The 21,004-nt window shown below is 43.9% G+C and overlaps 1 protein-coding gene and 1 long non-coding RNA gene across 2 annotated transcripts in view; both read right to left on the bottom strand.

The window, feature by feature from the left end:
- Window positions 1-9,791, bottom strand: part of LOC137162463 (macrophage mannose receptor 1-like) — a 61,200-nt gene extending 51,409 nt beyond the window's left edge. The window contains exons 1-5 of the mRNA XM_067562316.1: window positions 9,660-9,791; window positions 6,150-6,554; window positions 3,832-4,014; window positions 2,722-2,886; window positions 2,303-2,416 (exon numbers count right to left, since the gene is read on the bottom strand). Of these exons, the coding sequence (XP_067418417.1) occupies window positions 2,303-2,416; window positions 2,722-2,886; window positions 3,832-4,014; window positions 6,150-6,554; window positions 9,660-9,720 (928 nt within the window). The 5' untranslated portion in view covers window positions 9,721-9,791. The remainder of the gene's footprint in view (window positions 1-2,302; window positions 2,417-2,721; window positions 2,887-3,831; window positions 4,015-6,149; window positions 6,555-9,659) is intronic.
- Window positions 9,792-12,143: 2,352 nt separating this feature from the next.
- Window positions 12,144-20,903, bottom strand: LOC137162465 (uncharacterized). Its single transcript, XR_010922366.1, has 2 exons — window positions 20,820-20,903; window positions 12,144-12,997 (listed from the first exon to the last, which is right to left on the bottom strand). It is a non-coding gene; the product is annotated as an uncharacterized lncRNA (long non-coding RNA).
- Between the last annotated feature and the right edge of the window lie 101 nt (window positions 20,904-21,004).

Genomic DNA, 21,004 nt, shown 5'->3' with positions numbered 1-21,004 from the left:
ATAATCCAGTTATTCCAGGAGGGTCTACAGCAAGAAGTGTTTGGAGCAGTGGGATTTCCCCAGAAGGGGAACAAAGAGACTGAAGTGTTGGGATTGGCCTTTAAAACAGTTAGGGACTCAGAGAGGGAGGAACAAAAGGAGGATACTTCTGAAGCAGCACCAGTCAACACAGAAGGAAACTGCCTGCAGTGCCAGAATCCATGATTTGGAGGAAAAGCCATGTGCAGGAAAAGGAGGATATGGTATTCTTTAGAAAGCCCCAAATCCCAAAGAATGCTCAAGAGTGAGGAGAAAACGGTGCTCAGGTGTATCTTATTTTGCATGGGTCTGTATTTCTTTTGAGGCTGTCTGAAGTAACAACTAATGGTTTTAGAAACCCTGGGTTGGTTTGCTTCAACTATCATGTGTCCCTGAAGAGGTAAATGGTAAACCAGTGGGCCCACAAGGCTGGAGCTCTGGGAAGGGTGTACTTAAGCAGCTAGTGAGTCAGGGGCACTCCAGGTAGCACATCTCAGGGTCTAGGGCAGTTGGATAGTGAGTTTTCAGTTTTCAGAAGGGGATGTTAAAAATAATCTGCACCCTGAGAGTATGCTGAGAAACCCTGAGCCCGAGGCAGGGCCTGTACTCTGCTCAGATGTAGAAAAGCTGTAAAGCACATGGGTCCAGCATATGACTCCCCAACACACATCCTGGTGAGTTTTGAAAGAGGGAGCTTGACCAGGGCTGTGATAGAAACCTCAACTCCTTCCTGATTACAGGCTGCTGCAAGGATTTTGCTCTAGTTACTCCTACAATTTATGCACAAAGTTATCTACTGCACAGTGGTGTTTGGGGCCCCAACTACCCTCACCCTGCCCACTTTTCCCCTCCTTTCCTAGAGCAAACTAGGGCACCATGGAGGGTAGGAGTGGTACTGGTGCCAATTGGACGTTTGCAAAGAATACCGACTGTTCATATGTATTTCTGCTTCACTTTCACCATGCACCTGTAACCTGAACCAATGCTTACTGAAGTCAGTGGCAAGACTCACATTGACTTCAGTGGGCTTTGGGTCACACCCCTGATTGAAAAGCTCTCAACTGCCCCTCTGCACTGCACAGACATCATACTCCTCTGGTAGCAAAGGAATGCTACTTAAATTCATCTTGATCTATACAGCTGATATTATTTCAAAACTAGCTGATGTGCACACTGATAGCACTACTTAAATGTAAATTTAACATTTTTATGCTGTCATACGATATATCCTATGAATTTTTATACATACTCCTAATCATACTATGAGTTGTCATACATTCATTTGTTGATAGAAGAATGTATTCACAATAACATGGTAAAAACAGAGGTGTTTTCAACCACTTAATACATTTCCTATAAAAGCTATTTTTTTGCGGTGGAGGGAAATATGAGTGAAAAAGATCAGCAACAGCATCTTGAGTATGATACATAGCAAGTATAAATAAGTTGTTCAAGCAGCACTGCTGCCAGGAGGAGGACAGAAATGATATTTTAAAAAAGAGATTCCCCACCCCAAACTAGGGAAGTACAGAACTTCTTTAGTTTTAATAAATGGCCCATTGCCTAGAGAAAATCCAGCATGGTTGAAATACTGCTTCCTAATGAAAACTCCTTTGAAGAACTTTACACATGACCTGTTTAGAAACAATCCACTGTGCGTACACTATCATATTTCGTGGTAGTGTTTTGCCTTATTTGTCATTTGCTTATGGACTTTACAAGAAATGAATGTTTGATTCCTTAGGAGTTTACATGCTCTGACTCTGTAACCAGCTGTTTCCACATCACAGTTAGTTGTTATGAAAATGTTTGTGATGTCACATATACAGGATTATAAATCTAGCGGGGGGAAATGTGTAAGGGGCCTATGAAGACCTTCATGCAAATGTTATAAATAATTTTTAAAAATGAGAAAAAATGAAAATATGCAATAAATGGTACATAACGTTGTTTCTGAGCAGAAGGTATTTCAATTTTTAAAATGAGTTTTCAATCCAAATTGAATAGTATGTAAGAAAATCTCTAATGGAAAATCAGGTGTGTGAGGAAGATGTAAATGTCCTTAGTCTTTAAATGCTTTCCTGGTTTGGGACACTTCTCTTTCATTTTTGGATTACAAAGTAAGGACGAATCCTTCTCACAGCACTCCAGTATTCTACTTTTTCTGTAGTCCCATTGACATCAGTGGGAATTCTATGAATGTGGAGAGAGCAGAATATAGGAGCTTAGATCCATCATGCAAATACAAGAGCAGAATTTTGTCCATAAACAGATGTGCTCCTACCTGGAGCCCAGTTTAAATATCTGAATGGACTGCCACCAATCCACTGCCATCCACCATTGGCATTCAAACTGTTAAGTCCAATCCAGAGTTCAGAATTCACTCTGCCAGTTAGCCCTAAGTAACCAAAAGAAACAAAACAACAATTTATTAAATGGACTTGATTTTGTAGTGACTGTACAAAGTTTAAATTAAAACTAATAGTTTGAAAACTACCTGTCTTGGAAAAATCAGGTATATAAAGTCATCCATCATGCAGAGATGCTGCAGCACCTTTTTTACTGATAAGGGGTAATTACAGTTTTGGAGCATTTGTTGGAAAAATGACACTTTGTTCCCTCCCATTTTCCTAAAAATGCCCCTAAGACAGGTATATATATGAATGTGAAAGCTCTAGAGACTGACTTGCTATATAGCCTTACCTATCAGATAAGTTTGCTCATATAGCTCTGTAATACTTAATAATTCTGCGTTCTGTTGCTGACAGCTTTTCCTTGCTTGGTGCCACGTTAGGGCTGACTTGGAGTTTATCTGGTAGTGGGTGCCTGTTAAAGGGTGTGTAATCCAAAAGTCTTTGTCAATGTTTTCTGTAAAGAGATGAATGGCACAGTGATTGTTAATTGATAATATAATCAATCATAGCTGCCAAAATTTGAAACCATACCCCTAATTTATTCTAATTAACATAAAGTAACAAGTTACATATATTTAGATTGCTTTGCACATGCTGGTTGCCCTTCTTACACACCCTCCTTTCATTCAGTACTTACTTTTCTATACCTACCCAAATATATTCCCTGTCATTCTGCACATCCATTCCCTCATCCATGTAACCTCTCATAAGACCCGCCAAATTTCCAACATTATGGGCTTTTCCTGTAGATCAGGTTTTCAGACCCCTTGTACTGATCTGTGAGGAAATCCCCATCTGACTGGCTGCTTTTCCTCTGCATACTTTGGAAGGGCAGCTAATCAGAGATGTTATACAGACCAATGGAAAGTTTGATCTCTCAGCTTGTGTAGCAGGAAGAACTCCGACTCCCTGCCTCACAGATGTGAACAGCTGCTCTCAACCAGCTGAGAACCAGCGCCCCACCCCTTAACCCAGAAAAGGGGGTAAATATGCTGATGCTGCCTCACTTCCCACTGGAAAACTCTATGTCAGGGGAAGAGGCCCCTGGAGTTACCAGCCTCCCTTAGGTAGGTGGCTGCTGCTGCTATGTGCCCCTGGCCCCATTTGCTGCCACATCCCCCAGTGTGCTATCCTGATTCCCCCATATGTTTTCCCCTTGCCTAGTGTGCTGATCTTAACCTCACCCCCACAGCTAAGCCCAAGTCCTGGTTTTCCCTTAACACGTCTTCTAGCTCCTCCCACAGGCTTCCAGGAAAGCCTGGCTGTTCTCCTCTCCCACATCTACCAGTCTTTGGGTGCCCATCAGAAGGGACCACTTCCTGCAAGTGGTAGGGGGCTAAGCATGTGCTTAAACTGCTTTCCTAAATCAGATCCCTTATTTTAAATGTGAAGAACTTACCTTTCAATGGACAATATCCAAACAGAGAGTCTTTGTCAAAGTCTGTAGATGTTGCACACCAGGAGAAGTCCTGGTCATTGTCAGCCTTTCTATCCTTTGTACATTCAGCATACCATTTATTATTGAACTTGAAAGGGAATACACAGGGTGCCCCAAAGGCATTTCCTAGTAATGTAAAGATATCTAAGGAGACAAATGGTTAGAGATAGCAATAATTGGGAACCAGGGTCCACCAAAATGTCTGATCATAATCAACATTTCACGCAAACAACTTAGTCAAGCAGGAGTTGATGCTGAGTGTACATATAATTAATTTAATAGTAGAAATCCTTACAAGAACATTGTCATAATCAAAGCTGTGAGAGCCAGGACATTCAGAGTTAAGGTTAAATTTTAAAGAATTATTTAGAAAGTAGGGATATACAGAGTTAAGCTCATCCAAATCACCTTAACTTGGCCTTCATAGTAATTTCAACCTACCATATTTCTTGGCTCTGTCTGGGCCAGATTTTCAAAAATGTTCAGACTAGTTATATATTTAATACCTGCTTTGAATTATGAGAGTACATTTTTTCTTTTAAATCAAGGAATATTTGATAGAGCCTTAGGGATCTGTAGCTAATGATTACATTTGTAATAGTTACTTTACTGACAGCTTCCCTTTTGCTCTAAGAATCATAATCTGTGACTGGCTTCTACCCACAGCAAATTATGACAACCCCTCTCTCAGCTCAGCAGCAATGGCTGGTGGTGTGGAATGGTGGCAAGGCTCTGTCCATTCCTTCTCACATTCCCCTCCCTTTGCCCACCTGCTGTGGAGAGGGAATAAACAGGTAGTCAGCCCCGACTCATTCCTTAGTGACTGGACCCAAGATCTGCGTAGCCCAAGCAGAGACATGATGGAGGTGGTTTTTTATTCCCTCTTACTGCTCTAGTCACAATTTAGCTGTTAAATACAGATAATTCTTTTCATTATTTCCACATGTTATAGACTCTAAGGTCAGAAGGAACCTATATGATCATCTAGTCTGACCTCCTGCACAATGCAGGCCACAGAACCTCACCCATCCACTCCTGTAATAGTTCCCTGAACTATGACTGAGTTATTAAAGTCTTCAAATCATGGTTTAAAGACTTACGGTACACAGAATCCACCAGCAAGTGAGCCGTGCCCCATGCTACAGAGGAAGGCGAAAAACCCCCAGAGCCTTTGCCAATATGCCCTGGGGGAAAATTCCTTCCCAACCCCAAATATGGTGATCAGTTAAACCCTGAGTTTGTGGGCAAGACTCACCAACTCATGTTGTTTCTAAAGGGTCAGAGTTTCTAACGTTTGGAGGTTAGTTTAGGTGCAACCTCAATTTTGAATCACCTGACTTCTAATGTTTACTTTTTAGTAATTACAACTTTAGTGAAATGATTTTTACTGTTAAATTAATTACATGAACTCTGACCTTTAACTCCAGGCCTGTGAAAGCATGGGAGCAGAAGGAACAGCAGGAGTGACACTCAGATGCTCAGGCACTCTCTCACTGTTTATAGCAGACTGTCACACCAGCTTATAGTAGGTGAAAATTGCCCCTCCAAAGATCAGACTCATAAGATAATCAGAAAAAAACCCACTTGTTTTTACTGAATCCATTTTAAAATCCATTTCTTTGTACAGTAAACTTCAGGTGTTTAGGATTTAAGTGGTTTTATTTTAATTATTACTTTGGCAAATATCATTCCACTTCATCTTTAAATGTATTTTCCCTATATAAATGCATACACAGTGAGTGAATAGAGATCATAAACTGAAACTCCTTTTCTTATGCTGCTGAACCTCCATGCCTAATGTATGCAGTTGAACTCAGGAAGCACTGATTCTCATATCAAGTTACTAGAATGTAATTTTTGATGAGCAGAGACTGAATAGGTTAAGTTATATCAATCTTAAGACATTAAATACAATGTAATTCCACATTTCTTCCAAAAGGGTCATGTCAGTACCAATACATACACAGATCTTTTGTTTACATTGTGGTACAAGTAGACTCATCATTCCTTATATACTGATTGCCACAATGTAGCCTTTCTACCATTAGTCTGCTTTCTCTGGCACCTGGAATTGCCCTTTCCAAGTTAGCCACTAGTTGCCAAGGTCAGTTCTTGAAAGGTCCAATTCAGTTCTCTACTTGTAGTCAACTCTGCTATAGAGCCCTCAGTAGTTCTGGGCATGGAATGATGGGCAGAGGGAGGTGCACAGGAAAGCAAATGCTCAATAGGTATTCAGGTAAATTAGTTCAGAATAAAGAGATTAATTTTCAAAACTTTACCTTCATAGCCCTGAGAACACACATTTTCTGTCGTTCCATAGATCTTCCACCTACTCCGTATGCCAGATCTTCCTTTGGACAGCATGACTTTCCTTTTCTCTACGTTGGCAGAGTTGAAAAATAAATCTTCCCCTTGGATTGCGAGAAGGGTCTCATTTCTGCATTCCCACTGCTGGAGTCCATTTGTCTTGTTACAAGGAGACAAAGTGATCGCAACCTGGTCTTTCGTTGAAGGCACTCCCAAGCACAACGTCAATGCCATGCTCAGAATCTGGTGGGCAGAGACCCACTTGAACTTTTGTGACTCATCATCCTGGTTGCAAGTGACAACTATGACTGAGCTAGAGCTTTGAGCTTTTACACAGAGCTTACGGTCTTCATTGTGTATTAAAAATATTCCATTGCCTATAAAACAAAACGAGAACAAATAATACTTGGGGAAGGCTATAATAGGAGATAAGTTGGTCACTTCTTGGACATTTGACCCCCTGCAGTGAAAGATGCTGTTGTGATGTTGGAAAATCAGGTGCCAGTTTACACCAAGGTCCCCGTGCCTCATTTGGATGCTGACAAATGTCTGGCTCACCCATGTGTGTGTATTGTTAAAATAAGTATTAGAACTAGAAACATGGGTTTAGTGTTTAGACTATATTGAATGCTTGTAAGTTGCTGTGTTCATGGATCTCATTTATCTCATCTGTATCCCATATTGTGAGGTAATATTTGTGTATTTGCATTGTGAGCCTCTATAGCTGTGGCAGTCACCAGACAGCTTAGTGTGAAATGCTGGCCTATAACAAAAGATGTTCCTGCCCAACAGTGAAGGCCCATTTACACCAGACAAACAATTGTGGAATGTCAAAGAACAAAAGACTTTGTTAATTGCTCTCCCACCCTCCCATGAAGAGTAAAAGTGTAAGTCAATTCCTTCCACCAGCTGAACTGACAGAGAAAGGGGAAAGGGAGTTAAAATTTCTGACAAGGAGAAACTAGATCTTTATGCTACATGGACTCTTGAGGGCAAGCAAGAGATCCCTGGTGGTTAGCCTGGGTTAGCCTTAAAGGGACATATGGAGTTTGCTTATTACAGAATCTTCTATTACCTTTTGAAACTTAAGACCACAACTCATTTGTGTGTATATGTTTTTCTGCTTTAACCTTGTAAATAACGCTCTCATTTCCTTTTCCTTGTTAAGAAATATTTAGATAGTTTATTATAAGATTGGCTACAAGCATTGTTGTTGGTGTGAGATCTAAGGAGTGGAGCACTTGTCATGCCATAAGTGACTACTCCGTTGGGACTGGGAGAAACCTGAATATTGTTGTCATTTTTGGTGTAAGGGACCATCAATCACAAAGACAAGGCTACTTGGGTGACAAGATAGATGGGAGTACTCAAGGGGACTGTCTGTGATTCCATGGTTAGGCTGTTATAAGGCCTGAGGATTTTACACTTACTAAATGGTTGGTGAAATCTAAGTATAGAACTAACAACCAATTTGGGGTTTGAACCATTCTTCTTAACTGTCTGCCTTGAGGTTGGTATTCATGCCTGAGAGTCACTTCAGGATCGTTCTCTCTAAATTTATTGACAAAGAAAATCAGGTGCGACTCATCATAAGCACAGGAGGACAATCAGCCACGCTCACAAAATATATAACATTGTATAACCTGTAGATACTGGGAATGTTACAAATGTATGGAAATTGCTCTTCTTCTTCTTCAGATTCTCCATAAAACACACTGCTCCCAAGAAGTGGTTCAAAGATGACCTCTGCCAGAATTCATGACTTCCTCACCATCTCAGTCTTGTACCATCACATAGAGTGTTACACGTGTTTTGATTTTTCAAGTGTCTAGACAGGATTGCAAATTCCTTTGGGCAGGGACCATAACTTTTGATATGTTAGGGCAATTTTGAACATACTGTTCAAGCTCACTATATGCACAGGACTGCCAGGAAATGCTTTGACCCCTTGTGAAAGTAAGAGCAGCCTCTGGCCCAAGATTGCAAGAGCACAGCAGCACATTGGCCATGTTGCTTGCCCCCTGAGCACACCTCTGACATGTCTCATCATCTGGGGGGCTGGAAGAGGATGGTTTAAAGCCAGCTACATGTCACCTGGTGATTCACACACAAAGGAAATTCCCTCCAGTGCCTGACTAGATCAGTTTTATGGATTTATGTTACTAGAGGGGTGTAAATGCACCATAGCAGGATCCAGGATCTTGCCCAATGTATCCCCAATAGCGTCTCTAAGCTGTGCTGTGCTTCTCTTTTCACATCTCCTCTCACCATTCCAGGAGATGAGAGAGGATTGAAGCGGGAATTGCTCTCAATGCCGTTTCCTCCCCTCTCCCTCTCAGCAGCAGCAACAGCATAAATTGCTGACAGAGAGGGTAGCAGAGTTAGCTGAGTGGGTGACAGGTGATCATCATGTATCTCTGCAAGAAGGGGGGGTGAAGTCACCGTTCACGTCTGACTGACTAACTGCAAATAGAGATAGGCAACATTTTTCAGATGAAACTTTTTTAGCCAAAAAAAAAAAAGCAGATTTAAGTCAACCAAAACGTTTCACGAATTCATGCTGAATTCATTGAATTATTTCAGTCAGGGGAAAAAAATCCAAAAAAATGAAAGGATTTATTTCAACATTTTCTAAATGAAATATTTCAATATTGTTGATTCAAAATTACTTTTTGTTTTCAATTTTACTTCAGTTTTATTTTAAGAAGTTTACAAAACCCAAAAACCAAAGAAAGCATTTCATTTTGGGTAAACTACACATTTCACCCCCCCAAAAGATTTTTCCTGGCTTTACAGTTCAGCCAGGAAACTCAAAATAAACAGCTCTAATTGTAACACACCAGGAATTGAAAAGATCAGCTTAGAATAAACTAGGTTTTGTTCAGGTACAACGTACACCTCTGGTTAGAAGATGGTCATGGTAAACTTTCTTCCTCATTCCCTTCTAGAGGCCCTATGTATGCATTGTACAGAAGAGGTGTCACCACAGAAGCCTGAGGTATCCCACCTGAGAGTCTCAAGAGAGTCTGTGGGCAGACAAGCAATAGCAGGACACCACCCTCTGGGTCCTCTCACAGTGCAAGGACTCATGCCTTTCAGGAACTATTTAGTCCACTACACTAGCAGTTGTAGGCACAGCAGCAGCTCCTCCTGGTCAATGGTATCAAAGGCACCTGACAGCTCTTAAAGAACCAGCATTGACACATTATCTCCCAACCTTTGACCAAATTCACCAGCACAGTTTCTGATCCATATCTTGGCCTAAAACCCCATTAATAGGGGGTGAAGGAAATCAGAGGACTCCGGATACCACCAAAACTGAGTGAAGCGGTTTTAAATTGAGGCTAATAACAAATCATAAATAAATAAATAAATAAATAATCTCACTCTGCCCCAAAGAGAAAGTTAAAGTGACTATGGAAAGCATGAAAAGAGAAGCACTTTTATACCCTCACTTCAGAAAAGTCAGGACAGGAACTTACCTGGCAGTTGAATTGATGTAGTAATGAGGGAAAGAAAAATCAGGTGCAGGTAGAGAGTCATTACAAATGTTTCATTCCCTTCTTTCCTTCACCAAAAATAACGATGAGTTATGATCAGTGCCTCAGAAAACAATCCTTCTCTAATAAGCCAGATTAGCAGGTCCTCCTGAGTTTTGAAGAGCTGGTGAATATAAGGAAGTTCTGGGCTTTAAATAAGGAACTATCCTGTCCCATGTGACATTTTGAAATAGTAAATTTAATGTAAGAACTTTGCTTCCCTAAGCTAATTTCTCTAATATTGAAAGAGTGTGTTCTTCTACAGAAATGTCAATGACAAACTCAGTGTTTGCAGTTCATTGTGGATTTCTGGGAATATGTTTGTTATACAAGGCTCATTTGCTGGGTTACTAAATTGATCAGCATTATCAAGAGAATATAGTTAAAAAAGATGAGAGGCATGGAAAGGGAGAAGATGCAGAGATAACTCTGTAAATGTGAGTCAGTAACTTAAGAGAAAAAGCCTTAGTGCAACATTGCACATTTTAGAAAATGTAAAAGCCATGAAATTCAAAGTTCAGAGTTAGCAAGGACTGAAGATTTTCAGCTCTGCAGATCCATAGAGAAGAGGAAATCCACAGAAGCAAGAGCAGTAGTCATTGACAACTGGCCCTTATGTTGATCCATTACCCACTCTCTTGCAGGGGCCGTGATGCTGATGACTACATTAGTAGCAGCCATGAAGGGAACCCACAGGAAGGAAATCAGATCTCCAGCTAGAAACATGGTGGGTTTTCAACAGATGGTGCTGCAGAGGACAGCTTGACCCCTGCCCCATAGAAAAACCATAGAGCTCCAGCAGAGTGGCATTGCCTGAGGAGTCTTCAGGTGTTGGGGGATATTTAAAGTTATGAAAAGATGGTAGGCCCTATAAAGATCAGGATAAAGATAGTTTTACATTATTGGCCTGCTGGGAGCAGGAGCTTGCAATTCAAACTCTTCAGGAGAGAAGCGAGGGAGTTCTAAAAGCTGTACATTCCCTTCCTTTGGGCTTTGTCTTTGAATAGCGACCGAGACACATGACCTGTTTTTAATAGTTGAGTTTTTCAGCTAAATGATTTTTTTATCAAGAATTTTCACCGTATTTAAACGTAAAGTTATGAAGAAAAAGTAACAGTTTTAGTGTTTCTATTTTTGAAAATTAGAAGTCATTCCCAGATAAAAATCTTCATTAGGAGACTTAAAGCAATTTCATATGCACTCACCTCACTTTTAGAAGAGTACTCACTTTTATACACACTTGCTCTCTTTGAAAATATATACAATAGGTACAGCTTGCAACTCCATCTATTACTGAAGTTGCCTGATACTTTCCATTATAAGACCCTATTGTCAGTTGCTGATACCTTTCCATAGGTGCTGGAGGAGCTGCCGCACCCCCCTGGCTTGAAGTTGTTTCCATCATATGCAAGGTTTACAATTTGATTCAATTGCTCTCAGCACCCCCACTAAACAAATTGTTCCAGCACCCCTGACCTTTGCCATACTTTAGCCATTGTTTTAAACATCCTATGCTGGGTGTCTGCCTCAAGCTGATTTATTTGCTTGTTTGTTTGAAAGTTTCAGCCAAAAGTGTTCAGCTGTTGCTTAGGATAAAGTTAGGGGGGAAATAGATTATTTAGTCATACTAAAAAATATTCTGGTGACCTTTCCTTTGAAAAGCTCAAGTGCCTCCAGTCTTAGGAGCAGGGACTTAAAATATGTCATGGAAATGGCTTTGTGTCAGGGGAGTGTCTTTTGTTGCTCCTAGATTTGACCAAATTCACCTAGGTTGGACCAAGTTACAGGCCTCTGAAAAATCTCAGTTCATACATGCTCAGTAGAGATTTCTTTAAGCTTCACAGCTAAATTCTTCCAAGATTCTGTCTACAGTGAGCATGCTCGATCCTAAGGCTGCAGTCGCCACACAGGACTTTCCAAAAAAATTGCTGTTCCCAGCTGCTGTGGTCCATGGTGGCACTGGGCACCAGAAATGAGAACAGGGAGCCTTTCAGTCCTGTGCTCCGAGTGTTCTTTCTCCTGCCCCAGGAAGCATGGAGGAGCAAGCCCCCTGACAAATGTAGAGGGGAGAAGAGCCAGATTAGGGAGGAGCAGGGCACTTCTGGTACTTCCAGATCTCTCATTCATAAGCGATAGTAGTTTTTTATTGGTAGTAAAAGAATGTCCCTTCTGGCAGGGCTGGAATGGCATTCTGAAGCATTCTGGCATGACTCATGCCCTGGGGAGGGGCCAGGGAATAGAATGGGACAAGAAGCCTGGGGGTATGGATAGACAGGGGCTGGAGGCTGACAGGGGTGTGGAAAGAGAAGCTTGGATTGGAAATTGGGGGGGGGGGGAGGGTGGAATGGGAATCTGGGACAGGTTGGAGAAGGTGACTAGGACTGGCAACAGGAAAGATGGGGAGCCTGGGACTGGCTGCGCAGGGAAATGGAGGTGGGCAGGGAATGGGAGCCAGTGGAGGGAAGTGACTGGACTGGAAAAAATAGTGTGTATACATGTAATTAAAGATTGTATCGTACTACATATGCCCAAGGCAACCAAAATAAGGGTGAACAAGCAACCTTTATTCTGACATTGGCTAACATTGGAGTGCTCAGCTTTGCAATTGTAATGTCCCTTTAGCACAGTTTTTGTGTGTAATACATATGAAATACATATGAAACTGATTGAGGTCCCCTTGTTCTAGTATAATTGCTCTCTCCCTGGTCAGGTGTTTTTCTGTTTCTTCTGCAAGGGGCAGAGTCAGCAGAAATTGCACTAGGGCAGCTTGATGATGGCCATGGGATGAAAATGAAGGTTTGTAGGGAAGTAGAGTCTGTGCCATCACTCCCATCCTTGTGTCTGGTGCACAGGATGTCAGGTGTGCCAGACATCCCCAACAGAACAGAAACCAGAGGGAAGAGGTGTATGGTAACGGAATATACATTAATACAGTGGGCAATGAGATTAGTTTTTGGAGAAGTAGCTGCTAATATTAAAAGGCACCAATGACTTGCAAAGAGATACTAATAACAAATATATAGAAATCTTAGGGGACTTGATTTCACCAGCACAAACCCCAGCAGCACAGGTCACCAGCAGCAGCTGCACTGCAGGAAGGTAGGAGTAGCAGAGCCTAAATCTTCCTTCCATTGGGTGAGGTGGGGCCCAAAAGCCTGGAATTGGAAAGAGGGTCACCGGGGGGTTGCGATGATTCAGTGTGTTCTTTCAGCAGCATCCACCAAAGGGACAGGAAATCTTTACATTCGCAGAACTCAGATTCACCATCTTTCCTCTGAAATCTGGACACATTTGCAGAAAAAGAGGAAATTAAGATTAAATACAAATCAGCAAGAAATGTGGCAATGCATAAAACACAGAAACAGCTGTGCATCATCATCTGACGGATGCTCAATGGCCTAGAGGAAATGAGTCAATGTTCTCAGACCAAGTTCTAGTGCACAGTTTCCCACATAAAGTTCCTGTGACAGAAAAGCTCCCTGCCTCAGGTAAAAGGGGGTTAAAGAGCTCCTCTGGGCTCAATCAACCCCAACCTGCCACATGTTTAAGGCTTGTCAACCCTGGAAAAGGACAGGTCCTTAAAAGGAAGGATCCTGGCTCAGGCTGGATGGCATTTAGGAGCAAACACAGCTAGTGCATGGATTGCCGTGGCTCCAGAGAACAGAGGCTGTCTAACTGGAGGAACTCCTCAAGAACACTAGCTGTCCGAGCTCTCTGAGGGAACAAATTTTCCTTATTTTTATTTTCAGAATCCTGGGACTCAGTCTTGGTTATTTGGACACATAAGGGATAAGAAGCCCAGACCTACCTCCCAAGGACTACTGCCCTTTACCCTATGTGAGATTGCAGGGACTCAGCCCTTTCCATGAGCCATGGAGGTATTTTGCCTTTTTCTTTTGGCCTTCTCTAACCCCTCACCTCACAGAAGGCGATAGATTCTCTAAGAGGTACAGCTGGAGGGCTATACGCCAAGACTGGAACCCAAACTATAGTCAAACCACTGTCTAGAGAAGGCTGGGACAAAAGAAGAAAGGCACTACCCTCACCTCAAAGTAGCACCAGAGATACACAACCTATCATGAATGGTGGGGAGTGCGGACAACTATATCCTGACCCTGCCATAGGGTGTGAGGTGGAGAGACTAAAAGTCCTTGTGCAAGAGTGATGTAGCCGAGCATGGATCCTGAAGAGTGCCGGAAATGGCTCGATGAGACCCAGCAGCAGTAGGCAGTGCATCAATTCCAACAAGAGCTGTTGCAACATTGGGCCTCTCAATAGCAGCAGCTGCTGCTTGAACCAGTGAACCAGCATAAAGAGCAACAACTACTAGTGCAGTAGTTGGTGATGCGGCTGCAGCCAGGCACCTGTGTTCCCATCAGACCTGGCAAAACTGATGAAGATGGGGCCAGAGGATGATCCCAAAGCCTTCTGGAACATCTTTGAATATGTGGCCATGCTCTCCCAATGGTCTCCATAGCAGTGGGCCCTTGTGCTGGCCCCCTACATGACTGGCTCAGCCCAGGCCACCTTATGAGCAACTAGCGAAGGACGTGAAGGGTAACAAGAAGGGTTACTATAGGTATATTAGCAACAAGAAGGTGGTCAGGGAAAGTGTGGGCCCCTTATTGAATGGGGGAGGCAACCTGGTGACAGATGTGGAACAAGGGTCCTCATATTCACTCTCACGATGTTTAGCACAACCAGTGGTAGGCCAGGCTTACCCAGAGCAGAATCAAATCAGGATTTTTGGCTCCCAATCACACTCCCAGGAGGAGTTAGTTCAAATCGAGGAACCCAGCCCCTACACCAGGTGGGTTCACCATTGAGCAGAAGATTGGGTTTAGGTGATAACCTGGTGACTTGCTTGTTGTGGGGCAACCAGTGCCCATCCAAAGAGAATACCCCCTTATAAAGTGTGGATGGCCGAGAATTGAGCATGTAAGAGGGAACATGCTAAATTAGCTGTCCCAGTAGGGATTAACATGACCAAATACAAGGTCTACCGGACTCAGGGTGTAGCCAGATATTGGTACAGACTTGCCTGGCAAGGTCGGAGGATTTCCCCAGAGAAAAATCTTTCTTTAGAGTATCCATGATGACATGAGGATGTATTCTAGTGCATGGGTGAGACTAACAGTGGAACGTCACAGACAGGCACTCCCGGTGACATTATCACCATCCTTGGCTCATACCGTTATTATCAACTATGACTAGATGTACTTCTGAGAGATTATATACAAGCTGGGAGAACAGGATATCACAGCCATGAGCCCTGCCTCGATGCATGAAGAGGGCCCAAGACCATTAGGGCTAGCCAGGTGAAGAGAATCAGAAGATCCCCTTGAAAGAAGTTTGGTTCCACAAGTTCCCCACCTGGGTTGCAGACTGAGAGGATAATAAAGAGACTATCATTGAACGACCTAGAAAAATTATTATGCGACACAGAATTTGCCTGAGAGCAGCGTGAAGACCCAACAGTGAGCCATGCCTATGAGCAACTAACCTCCATAAATGATAAAGTAGTGGAACCTCTATGGGTCAGGCAATGATCCTACTTGGTACTCCATAATGAACACCTCTACTGTGTGTGAGGTGATAAACAACATGGCAAAGTAAGAACACAACTGCTGGTACCCAGAATATGCCACCAGGCATTCCTGCATGTAAAGGACAATGTCCCACATGCTAGACACTAAGGCTGGATGAAGACTGTCCAAGATAGTGTCCTATTTTTACTGGCTTAGGGTCCACTAGGACAGTGTTTCTCAACATTTTGACCAGCTTGCTGCCTGTTAGGGCTCTCCCACCCTGTCCCCTCTCAATTCCCAGACACAGTTCACTGGAAAGCAACAGTCCAGAGTCCAAACTGCAGGCAATCTGCAACGGGTTTATTGGGGGTACACTGACAAGCTTAAAAACAATCATATCTCCAAACCCTTCACACCATTCGGGTGTATTTCTCTATATGCCAATAGAGTTCCCTTCTCCCTTATCATAGTTCTATTTGCCTATAGAACTCCCTCTTTCCCTGACCATAGTTCAGTAAGCTGATGAAACTCTCTCTCCCCTCCTTCTTCTTGATAGCCTTAATTATATCTGTAGCTCCTCCCCCCCGTACCATCTCTTCCAATATATGGTCATGTTCTGTTTTGGAGGGTGTGGGGGCTTCAGTACAATCCCTTTTGTACCCCATTTACCCCATGGGAGGGGCAGGGAGCAGTGTCACATCTTGGCATTAGAAATATTATAGATCCATAAACTGACCTTCTCACACCTCTCATTTGCATCCCTTGCATTTCCCTTGCTCTGACATCTGTCTTGAAGAGAAGTCAGAGCTTTCCTTTGTTTGTGCATTCATATATCAACCCCCCACCCCCTCATGCCTTTAAACATTTTATCTACATCCCTTATCTTTCTCACAGCAATAAAGAAAACCTATCTGATTTTGGGTAGGCAAAAGAAGAACACACTCTGTCTTTGTTCTTTGTGTGACAGGGCCAGGCCTGACAGCTAAAGGAGGGTGCTACTATTTGTAAGCCAGGGAGTGGGCAGGCACAAACCCGCCCACTGCTAAAGGCCCCTCCCCCAGCCTAAGGGAAGGAGCCACTGAGCCCGGGATACAACTAATTACGGGAGAAAACTAATTAAAAAACAGGAGAGGGCGGGGGGGCGGGTCACAGGGTCAAACAAAGAAAACCAGAACAGGACACTGAGCAGAGAACCCTGGACAGTGCCCACTGCCCCCGGAAGGCATTAAGGGAGCCAGCGGACATTGCCCAGAGGAACTCCGCCCGGATGCAGAGCGCCCCCCACCCCCGCCAACCTCCTCTCCCTGGTCTTGTAGACGGCCATTTTGGCCACAGCTAGGAGAAGGTTGACAAGGAGGTCCTGCGACTTTGTGGGGCCATGGATGGGATGCTCATATACTGGAGGGTGCTGGAAGGCATAGTTAAGCAGTCCTAGGAGTGAAAGTAACAGGGACACTTTCTGGTGGTGGTCTTGAAGAACTGCCTTCTCTTTCTCTGGCGATTTCCTTATGCCCATGGCATTAAATACATATCCAAGATATTCAGCTTGGACAAGGTTTGAAAAACTCACATTTGTCTTGACATACTCTCAGTCCATGGTCTTCCAAACGTTGCAAGCCAGCATCCAAATTTTGAAGATAATCCCCTTGATCCTTTCCTGTAACAAAGATGCTGTGACCGGGTACTGGGAGCAGCCAGGCTGATTCAGCCCCCTGCCACTGTACCCTCATTAGAAGGAATGGGAAGAGGCTGAATAAACCCTGCATGGGATGGGTTAACAAGGAGCAGCTGTTGGGCTTATTAGGGTCAAGCTCCATAAAGGCTCACAGGAAGGAAGTGCAGGGGTAGGCAAACAGCCAGCCAAGGGAAAAGCTGCAGCAGAGGGTGAACTTCCCTTAACCCGTGGCTGGAGCAGAGAGGCCCCTGGGGCTGTTAGGCTGGAGTGTATATTAGTAGATGGTGGTGGGTTAAGTTTGTAAATAAAGAGCACTGGTGGGAGCATGAAGCTGATGACTGTGCATGGTTTGTGGACACAGAGGACCTGATCAGCAACGGGGCCTTGCCAAACCTGCTACAGATGCCATCCACCTGAACTCTGTTCAGTCTCTTCGGGATCTCATCCATAGCATTCTGCAACACGGCAAGTGTCCAGTATGACACTGAAAAGCAACATGTTGTAGCAAAATAAGCTTTTTGTGTGTGTTGATGATGCGATGTCGGATCAGTCTTAATTTGTAGGTATGCACTGAGCACATCCAACTTACTAAAACACTATACTCCACCAAGAGTTGTTCATAGTGTTTATTGTAGACATGTTGGTCCCAGGATATAAGAGAGAAAACATGGGTGAGGTGATATCTTTTATTGGACCAACTTCTATTGGTGAAAGAGACAAGCTTTCGAGCTACGCAGGTAACTTGAAGAAGAGAAGACTGTTGGTCCAATAAAAGACATTATTTCACCCACCTCGTCTCTTCACTAAGAGCAGCAAAGAAATCTGCAATATGAGGTAATGGATACTGTTCTGCACATGAAACCAGATTTAGTATCACTTTGAAATCTCCACAAATTTGGACAGAGCTATCCTTCTTGATCACTGCTATGATGGGCGTAGCCCATTCACTGAGTGAAATCGGTGACAAGAATCTAATTTTCTCTAACTTGTCCAAATCAGCTTCCACCAGAGGCTTCAGAGTATAAGGCACAACTCTGGGCTCGTAATATTTTGGCTGGCTGTCAGACTTAACAGTGTGTTTCCCTGACATGTTGCTTAACTGTCTAAGTTCTTTTTCAAACACTTTGAAGAGTCTGTCCAGTATTTCTCAAAAGTTTCAAAGTGTTTTTATAATCGCCTTGATCTCAGTCCAACTGCTTCTCAAGCCAAGTTCTGGCAAACAAATGCAAGGGAAAAATGCTGATTATACATCAAGTTGAACTTTCACCTGGAGTATCCCTTTTGGGACTAATTTTTCCTCTGATGTAAGTCTTCAAACCTGTATCGGTTTCTTCCAGGAGGACCTATGACAGTCTGATGATAGCTGAATGCAGAAATCATTGAGACAGCCATTCTAGCATCAAGGTCCATTCTTGTAGGAACTCCCTCAAGCAAGGCTGTGAACCAGGTGTCATGTCTGACTCCAGCTTCTGATAACACATGCAGTTGTAGGTCTTGGTCAGTGTCACTAGAACTTATATCCTTCCACATTATGGATTTCCGACTTCTATCCTTTTTTCGGTTCAGGTGTCTTCTTGGATGGACAGTTACTCTTGTGTTGCTGATTGTTGACCTGTACGGCAGGTCACACTGATGTTTCCTTTCTTCTGTCACTTTCTGCAAATGACCTGGCCTGGCCAGCAAGCCTTCTCACCTTCATAATTTGTGCACAACTGTCACACAGAAATTGCTTACGTTCCCATGGTCCTCTCTGCTGATTCAGGAGCTGAACTTCTTGGGTCTCACTAAATTCCAGAGAATCCTTTTCTGCAGTTTCCCTGGCAATAGCTATGTCAACAGACTTCTTGAATGAAAGAGCTGATACAGCAGTAACTTTGTCCAGATCTGGTCATTGTATAATCTAGAGCAGTGTTTCTCAATTGGTGTTCCGCGGCACCCCAGATGAATTTCAGGGTTCTGCGAAAAATTGAAATCGTGCCGCCAAAAAGGGGAAGATGTCCCAGATTTTTCAGCTGAGGGTATCGCATGGCTCCGCAGAAGTTAAAAAGGGTTCCGCGGCCAAATTTAATTGAGAAACACTGATCTAGAGACACATTGGTCATGCAGGGCATCACTTAATGTTTGTTGAACTAACAATGCTCTGACAACTTCCTTAGAGCAGCAATGAACTGCGCTACTGAATCTCCACTTCTCTGAGGACACTGATATTGTTCTGCTGTCATCCATGGCATGGGAGAAAAATATTCTGCATTGCTACAGTAACTGCGGCATATGTGGCAGATCTGGGCACAGTTGGATTCCATAGATCATGCAGCACTCCATGTGCCTTTGGACCCACCACTGTTAGCCAGGTTGAAACGTGTCTGTCTAGAGTGGCATTGCAAACTACAAATTCCTCAAAACCTTTGAAGTACCATCCATGATTTGTGGTTTTCATCGAATTCACTAATATTGCCCATGAAAGTTGCCATTTCATTTCTCTCCTGGGACTCAGCCTTGGTTGTTTAGACACACAAGGGATAAGAAGCCCAGACCTTCCTCTAAGGCCTACTGGCCTTTACTACCCTCTGTGACAGTGCTAGAACCCAGCCCTTCCCAAGGGCTAGGAAGGTATTTTGCCTCCCCCCCTCCCCCATCGTCTTTTTTTTGGACTACTTTAATCTCTCCCCTCCCCACCCACCCACACCCACACACACACACACACAGACTCCCTAAGACCACATCAACACAGTTTGTGTCAGTGAGCCTCCCAGCCTGGGTTGACAGACTTGGGCCTGTGGGGCACATGTTACTGCTCTATAAACAGCTGTGTAGACCATGATTTGAAGTTGAAACTGGGGCTGAAGCTTGTGCTCTGAAGTCTAGGGAAGGTGAGGGGCTCCGGAGTCTGAGCTCCAGCCCAAGCTGTAACTTCAAAACACAGTTCTACAGCTAGTATTAGAGCATTAGCATGAGATCCGCAAGCTCAAGTCTGCCCACTCAGACTGAGAGGCTCGCTGCCGCAGGACATACCCTAAGAGGTACAGCCTCTTGGGGCTGTATCCCAAGTCCGGAACCCCATCTAGAGAGTTAAGCCCCAGTCCAGAGAAGGACATGAAAGATGAGAGGTGCTGCCCTCACTCCAATGGGGTGCCAGAGAGGTACAACCTATCACAGACATCACTGGCATCATTGGTCAGGGATTCATTCATAGAAACATAGATCTTAAGTCCAAAGGGCCATTATGATCATCTAACCTGACATCTTGCATTTACACATGCCATAGAATGTCACCCAGTAAATCCTGCAGTGAGCTTGTGGTTGAATAGAACATCTCTTTTAGAAAGATCTTGTCGGAAATCTCAATGCCCTGAGCTAAATAACGGGCCTTCAGAGGGCACTTTCAGGTCAGGGTCAAAATACACTGGCAGAGCATTTTAGGGAAAGTCCCGTGGTTGCATCTCATGGTGTTCAGTTCTGTACAAGAAGCAGAGGTTCTCAGTCTCTTGATAAACTGACTAACCCAGCATGTTTTGCAAGCACTAACCAAGAAAGATGATGTGAAAACCGAGGTGAAAATGCACCAGTATAACAGACACAAATGGAATTGTGCTGAGAATATGTCTAAGGCCAATGTTTAAGTGTGGCTGATGGCCGGCTTCCCTCTAGTGGATCTCGTGCTTCGCTCCTGTTGGGGGCCAGGAAGGTGCCCGTCACCCCGTCTTCCCTGGGGGAGCGGGGGTAGGGACCCGGGCCCACCCGCTCCTTCAGGTCCCAGCCCAGGGGCCCTATGAGCAGTAGCTGCAGACTACTGGCTCTGTATTTTGGGAGCCACAGCCTCTTCCCCTGGGCTACTTTCCCCCTCTGTCCTGCTGGCCTCTCAGGCCCTGTGTCCGTGTTGCCCCTTGCTGGGCTCAGTACCTCCTTTGGGGTTCCTCCACTCCTCCGCTTTGCTGCTCTGGTCCACTGCTCCGCTCCACACAGCACAACTCCTCTGCTCCCTCCAGCTTGTGCCCCATGTGTTTGGGGTGGAGCCCTTTTATGGAGCACCTGGCTGATCCTTAATTGGCCCCAGCTGCCCCTGGTTAGGCTGCAGGGAATAAAGC

This window comes from Emydura macquarii, unplaced genomic scaffold (genome assembly GCF_026122565.2).
Source record: "Emydura macquarii macquarii isolate MOO-44397 ecotype Brisbane River unplaced genomic scaffold, CSIRO-AGI_Emac_v2 contig_2422, whole genome shotgun sequence".
NCBI classification, from domain to species: Eukaryota; Metazoa; Chordata; order Testudines; family Chelidae; genus Emydura; species Emydura macquarii.
This window is presented reverse-complemented; position numbering and strand designations above follow the sequence as displayed.